The sequence below is a fragment of the Scyliorhinus torazame genome, chromosome 24, assembly GCF_047496885.1.
Source record: "Scyliorhinus torazame isolate Kashiwa2021f chromosome 24, sScyTor2.1, whole genome shotgun sequence".
In the NCBI taxonomy this organism is placed as follows: Eukaryota; Metazoa; Chordata; class Chondrichthyes; order Carcharhiniformes; family Scyliorhinidae; genus Scyliorhinus; species Scyliorhinus torazame.
This window is the reverse complement of record NC_092730.1, coordinates 51,245,194-51,252,652: the sequence shown is the minus strand read 5'-3', so window position 1 is coordinate 51,252,652 and position 7,459 is coordinate 51,245,194. Positions and strand designations below refer to the sequence as shown.

At 45.0% G+C, this 7,459-nt stretch overlaps 1 protein-coding gene and 1 non-coding gene across 2 annotated transcripts in view; both read left to right on the top strand.

Annotated features, from left to right (window-relative positions):
- LOC140400056 (histone H2B-like) overlaps nt 1-1,387 on the top strand; it is a 71,527-nt gene extending 70,140 nt beyond the window's left edge. Inside the window, exon 3 of the mRNA XM_072489537.1 lies at nt 155-1,387. Coding sequence (XP_072345638.1) covers nt 227-613 — 387 coding nt within the window. The 5' untranslated portion in view covers nt 155-226 and the 3' untranslated portion in view covers nt 614-1,387. The remainder of the gene's footprint in view (nt 1-154) is intronic.
- A 4,956-nt stretch (nt 1,388-6,343) lies between these two features.
- Nucleotides 6,344-6,415, top strand: trnag-ucc (transfer RNA glycine (anticodon UCC)). Its single transcript has one exon. It is a non-coding gene; the product is annotated as a tRNA-Gly (tRNA).
- The last annotated feature ends 1,044 nt before the right edge of the window (nt 6,416-7,459 follow it).

Genomic DNA, 7,459 nt, shown 5'->3' with positions numbered 1-7,459 from the left:
ATTTCCTGTTTGTAGTAAGAAGGTTTCTGATTGGTGCAAAATCCTTAATCCGATTGGTCTGTTGTTATATCCAATCAAATAATCAGAACATAACTGGCTGTCCTCGTTTTCACAATGTCCAATCACAATCATTCCTTTCCCCATTCCGCATTAGCATAGATGTGAGGCTCTGTCTATTTAATCAGCGCTCGGAAGGGGTTTGCTTTATTTCTGGGTGATATTGACGATGGCTGATGAGAAGAAACCAACATCGAAACCAGCTTCCAAGAAGGGAGCCAAGAAAGTCATTAAGAAACCGGCAGTAAAGGGCGGCAAGAAGCGGCGACGGTCGAGGAAGGAGAGTTACTCCATCTACATCTACAAAGTGATGAAGCAGGTTCACCCCGACACCGGCATCTCCTCCAAGGCCATGAGCATCATGAACTCGTTCGTCAGCGATATTTTCGAGCGCATCGCGGGTGAGGCTTCCCGCCTGGCCCATTACAACAAGCGCAGCACCATCAGCTCCCGGGAGATCCAGACCGCCGTGCGCCTGCTGCTGCCCGGGGAACTGGCCAAGCACGCCGTGTCGGAAGGGACAAAGGCGGTGACCAAGTACACCAGCTCCAAGTAAAACTCCACAATGGACTCAAAACCACCCCAAACACAACGGCTCTTTTAAGAGCCACCCACAATCTCTGTGAAAAAGCTGCACCATCTTTTCCCGCATTGACTTGATGAGAAATCTCTTTGTGGAGGATAGAGATTTGTCCCGTTCCAGAATGTTGTGAATGTGGCTTCATACCCGCCCGTAACAGACAGTTTCACACAGAAGAGAATCAAACAGAATTGAGAGCGGATTTTAAACCCAGTCTGGCATTTGTGACGGACAATGAGGAGAAATACAATTTCAGGAGGGAATTATTTAAGTTTAATAACCATATTCAGATTTTACAACTGGTGAGCTAAATTAATCAAATTGTTTTTTTATGTTTCCTCTGGGGTGATCTGGGCGCCGCTACATGAATCCTGTTTTCCCAGTGAGCTGAGATTTGCTGCGTTTTAAATTGATGAACGGGGTGTTATTACCGCCGGTTACAGATAAGAGGTTGACAAATTCAAACTGTTCCTAATATAGCGCCTGGAAACTGGGACTGCAAAATATAATAAACCGATCACAAAGTGAGATTCAAATCGTTTCCTGAACATTCCACTGCAGTGAAATTGGCGGGATTTTGGAATTTGAAAACATCAGCCAATCAAATCCTACTATGTCGTCTCCCTTGGCCCTGTGATTGGTTAGTTATTGAATTGACAAGTGTTAACCAATCAAAGCTGGAGACTTGCTGTTGATACTGAAAGCGGTTTCAATGATTATTAATTGGGATTAAACTGATGAAATCTGTAACTTCTTCCGGACTGTACTTGAGATTTAAAATATAATTTGTTTCCACAGACAAATACCAGAATATTCTGAAGATGAATAAATGTGGTGTTTCCTCCACACAAGTTACAGGGAAGAGTGTCGCCAGCTCCTTCCCACACACAGTCCATACATTGTCACTGACAGAGGAAAGAGACAGAGACAGGTCATCAGTTCCACAGTCTCAGGCAGCAGAAATAGTTCCAGAGACATATTTTCAACCCATCAATCTAACAGAGCAGGAGAGACAGACGCTGTGTCCATGTCACCCTAACGGGGCCCCATAAATCCCAGTCCAAATTCTCACCCACTCTCATCATTACTGTATCAGATCCACAATAGCACAGCCTTAGTGAAATAATAAATATAAGAGAAAACTGACACGTGATTGCCGGTTAAAAGTTACACAATTAACCTTAATAATGTACTCTGAGATTCGAGTTAAATACCAGTCACATCGCGCAATAGAGGGTTTAGAAGTGGCTGCACAAATCCCCAGAGTGTGTCCTCACAAATACATTAGCTGCAAACCCAAATATCTGCTACATTCTCAGATTGAGATATGTTGAAAGCGACAAAGATACAAACTCTGATTCTCGTTTAAAACTCACCCAATTTATGAAAATAAAAGATACAATCTCATTTCGATGTCTATGAACTGAGCTGTAACTTGCAAACTATTACAAAATCCTCACTCACTCTGTTCCAGATGGAAGACACTGTAGCGATTCCAGACTGTGGTCCATTTTACATTCATGTCAAAATTCTGACTCCGAATCAGACGGAGTGTCAGAGATCAAATCAATGTGTACAACCTGAGTTAAACTTCCAGAGCAATCCAGTATCAGATTGAAGGTTACATTATTTTTCACTATTGTGTTCTGATATTAAATGCTCACGTTGTTTGCTTAAAACCTCCCACATCAGTAGTCTCTTTCTGTGCTGGAAATTTACGTGGAATGAATGCAAATTTATAAACAGTCCCAGAGATTGAAGGTCACATCCTCAATCCCATCCTCACAGTGAGTCACGAAGCCTGACAGATACAGGATTATTCTCAAACACATGTTCAGAGTAAGATACAGCAGCCATACCTCCAAGACCTGATCTGTAACAGTTTCAGACTCACAGAATAACACCGTGTCCCCTCGTGACATACCCTTCTACTGAGTTGAACAGGTGCGCCCTAACCGCCCTGTCTATACCCATTATAATCTTGTACTCTTCGATCAGGTCACCCCTCAGTCTTCTCTGTTCCAGCAAAAAAAATCAAGCCTATCCAACCTCTCTTCATACCTTAAATGTTCCATCCCAAGCAACATCCTGCCGAATCACCTCTGCAACCCATCCAGTGCAGTCACGTATTTCCAAAATGTGGTGACCAGAATTGCACACGGTACTCCAGCTGTGACCTCCCCAACATTCTATACAACTCCACCATGACCGATCTGTTTCTGTAATCTGTGCCCGGATTGATAAAGTATTTCATATGCCTTTCCAGCACCCTATTAACCTGCGCACCTGCCTTCAGAGATCTCTGGACAAACACTCCAAGGTCCCTTTGTTCCTCAGGACTTCCCAGTGTCAGGCCATTTACATTAATCCGAGAATAATAATATAATATTCTTTATTGTCACAAGTAGGCTTATATTAACACTGCAATGAAGTTACTGTGAAACCCCCCGACCAAGTGGATCACATCTAATTTTTCAGCGTTAAATTCCATCAGCCACTTTTCTGCCCATTTGACCATCCCGTCTGTATCTTCCTGTAACTCAAGACACTCAACCGCACTGTGAGCTTGAAACTCAGTGAAAGGATTACACCCTCCTCTCGGAATCTGATCACCACCTCAATCCCAACATTCAGCTTGGGTGGGCAGACAAGACGACTTCCTTCCCGCAGCCCCCCAGCACAGACTGGATAATATCCCAAACTCGTATCCTGCTATTGTCACATTGCTCCACCACCTTGTTCTATTCACAAAACGCCAGGAATCTCAACCCAAATCCTCAGACCATTGATTCTCTCTTAAACCAACATCTTGTCCCTGATTAAGTCCATCGTGGGAAGCGGGGCTCCGTATTCCGAGTTCCTCTGCATACACCCGGGTGCTGTTGATGGACCAAAAGAGGCTTCAAACCTGAAAGAAAGCCTCTCTCACAGCCCTGTGAGCATGTCTCCATTAGACGGTGCAGTCAATACCTGCAGAGTACATCACAATGGAGAGAAGTGTGAGCAATTTCAGCATCACAATTCTGTGGAAATAGAGTATTCGAAATGAAACATTATTGGAAATACTGAACAGATCCTCTGGGATCAGGACTCAACAGGGGAACAGGCGCTTGAACAGATTAAGCTACAGAGCGTGAGGATGTTCAGCTAATCACAAGGGAATGCTGGAAATACGGTACGGATCTGTAGTTACTGTGAAAAGCGAAATAGTTAACATTAAAATAGAAAGGCATGGATGTTAGGAAACTAAGGGAAATAAATAGTGATGTCTTGAGAAGTGTGCATATTACAGAGGAGGAGGTGCTGGAAGTCTTAAAGCGCATCAAGGTAGATAAATCCCCGGGACCTGATGAAATGTATCCCAGGATGTTGTGGGAGGCTAGGGAGGAAATTGCGGGTCCCCTAACCGAGATATTTGAATCATCGGCAGCCACAGGTGAGGTGCCTGAAGATTGGACAGTGGCGAATGTTGTGCCCTTGTTTAAGAAGGGCAGCAGGGAAAAGCCTGGGAACTACAGACCGGTGAGCCTAACGTCTGTAGTAGGTAAGTTGCTAGAAGGTATTCTGAGAGACAGGATCTACAAGCATTTAGAGAGGCAAGGACTGATTCGGGGCAGTCAGCATGGCTTTGTGCGTGGAAAATCATGTCTCACAAATTTGATTGAGTTTTTTGAGGGAGTGACCAAGAAGGTAGATGAGGGCAGTGCAGTAGACGTTGTCTACATGGACTTTAGCAAAGCCTTTGACAAGGTACCGCATGGTAGGTTGTTGCAGAAGGTTAAAGCTCACGGGATCCAGGGTGAGGTTGCCAATTGGATTCAAAATTGGCTGGACGACAGAAGGCAGAGGGTGGTTGTAGAGGGTTGTTTTTCAAACTGGAGGCCTGTGACCAGTGGTGTGCCTCAGGGATCGGTGCTGGGTCCACTGTTATTTGTGATTTATATTAATGATTTGGATGAGAATTTAGGAGGCATGGTTAGTAAGTTTGCAGATGACACCAAGATTGGTGGCACAGTGGATAGTGAAGAAGGTTATCTAGGATTGCAACGGGATCTTGATCAATTAGGCCAGTGGGCCGACGAATGGCAGATGGAGTTTAATTTAGATAAATGTGAGGTGATGCATTTTGGCAGATCGAATCAGGCCAGGACCTACTCAGTTAATGGTATGGCGTTGGGGAGAGTTATAGAACAAAGAGATCTAGGAGTACAGGTTCATAGCTCCTTGAAGGTGGAGTCGCAGGTGGACAGGGTGGTGAAGAAGGCATTCGGCATGCTTGGTTTCATTGGTCAGAACATTGAATATAGGAGTTGGGACGTCTGGTTGAAGTTGTACAAGACATTGGTACGGCCACACTTGGAATACTGTGTGCAGTTCTGGTCACCCTATTATAGAAAGGATATTATTAAACTAGAAAGAGTGCAGAAAAGATTTACTAGGATGTTGCCGGGACTTGATGGTTTGAGTTATAAGGAGAGGCTGGATAGACTGGGACTTTTTTCCCTGGAGCGTAGGAGGCTTAGGGGTGATCTTATAGAGGTCTATAAAATAATGAGAGGCATAGATAAGGTAGATAGTCAACATCCTTTCCCAAAGGTAGGGGAGTCTAAAACTAGAGGGCATAGGTTTAAGGTGAGAGGGGAGAGATTCAGAAGGGCCCAGAGGGGCAATTTCTTCACTCAGAGGGTAGTGAGTGTCTGGAATGGGCTGCCAGAGGTAGTAGTAGAGGCGGGTACAATTGTGTCTTTCAAAAAGCATTTAGATGGTTACATGGGTAAGATGGGTATAGAGGGTTATGGGCCAAGTGCGGGCAACTGGGACTAGCTTAATGGTAAAAACTGGGCGGCATGGACTGGTTGGGCCGAAGGGCCTGTTTCCATGCTGTAAACTTCTATGATTCTATTTGACAACCTGACCTTTCATTGGAACGACCTGTTTCTCTCTCCACAGAAGCTGCCGGATCAGCTGAATATTTGCAGCATTTTCTGTCTTTGTTTCAGATTTGCAGCATCCGCAGTATTTTGGTTTTGGGTCAAAGGACAATGAGTTGCCTTTCCTGCTCTGAGGGTTGTTGCAGGTCCCTCTGGCTGTGATTGTCGCTGATTCGGCCAAACATTTACAATCTATCATTAATTGACCGCGAGAATGGGCGGTGAGGGGATTCTGGAACCGCTGCAAGTCCATGTGGTGTATGTACACACACAGTGCTGTTAGGGAGGGGTTCCAGGTTTGGATGGTGCCTCGCGGAGTAAAGTTGTGGGATTCGAGCCCTGACCTCCAGAGGAGACTGCGACCTGAATTCGGCCATCCTGACGTATTCGAAAGGTTAGGTGCGATTGGGCCGAAGTCGGGTGGTCTTTCCGTGGGTCAGTACCGACTCGATGGGCCGTATGGCCTCCTTCTGCACTGGAGCCATTCTACGATAGGGTGAAAACGGCAGCATCAGGACACAAGGACAAGTTGCGGTCTCAGGCCAGAGTAAGTGTCCAAAGTAATGACACACACAGCATTAGAAATCAATGAGATAAATACATTTATTGTGGACTGGTGCCATCTCCTGGCAGAACGGGAGCCGTGCGACACGGACACTCTCATTCAGGAGCATTTTACATTGGAGTGAAATAACTTACGCTAAGTATGAAAGTGTTCCAAAACAGTTTAACAAGCTAATCTAAAGTACCAATTGGAATCTGAGTCTTTCAGTGAGCGATGGTGGTATAGTGGTGAGCATAGCTGCCTTCCAAGCAGTTGACCCGGGTTCGATTCCCGGCCATCGCAATAAAAAGCTGGTTGTATATTTTTGCGCCACTTCGTGAGTTTCAAACCGAGAAAGAGAAAAAGTTCCGAACTCAGAATTTGGGCGCAATTAGGGTGGGGAGTGAAATAAGTAACTTTCTCATCATTTTTAATATGGTTTCAATATGGACAGTGTTTCACTATTCACCCACAAGCCGTCAAACAACAGCTAAATGCCGCAGCTTTTTCACTTCATCATCATCAAGTGGACCAAACAGAGACACAACAGACACGTTACAGACGAGGATGGGATTTGAAGCCACGTGTACAGAGCACAATGGATTATTGTGCATCACCTTAACCACGTGGTACAGCTGCTTTACTTCAGGGCCCTTTAGTATCCTTCAATCTGACTTCTTTGCGTTTCTTTCGCACAGTTGCTGATGTACAGAACACAGTCAAAGTGTAAATAAATAAAAATAATCTCTGAGTTAATTTGCGCTTGTGGCGCAACGGGAGCGCGCCTGACTCCAGATCAGAAGGTTGCGTTGAAATCATGTCAGGCGCGCGGAGTTTTTCTGCAGCTGGTTCCAGGAATTTCTCTCTGTAGAAATGTTCTCGAAATGACTCCATTCCACGATGCAAATAATATATTTCATATTTACCCGGTTGAGCAAATTTGTCAAATAGCAGGAAATTCATCTCCTCCTGTTGAAGCAGAATGACAGTGAGTTCAGTAAGAAATGTTTACAAACAACAGCAATTTCTTTCTGCTCAATGTACACAGTTATAGTGATCTGTATTAAACAGCAGGAGCGGGAACCGCAGTCCGCAGTCTTCACCTTCACGGTGAGTCTGAATTTCAGTTTGGGGGTTTCAGAGAGAGCGGATGTTATTGTGGAAACTGAAGTCACTTTTCCTGTGAATGGAGCCGGTTCAAGAGCCCTGGCCGGCCTGAGAGCCCCGGAGCCTCAATGAATCTTCACAGCTCACAGAGTGAAGGGCTTTTCCACTTTGAAAATGACCATGTCCGGCAGCTGGAGCTTTCCCTTGTATTTTCTGGGATCTGGGAAAGAGCGGATCATC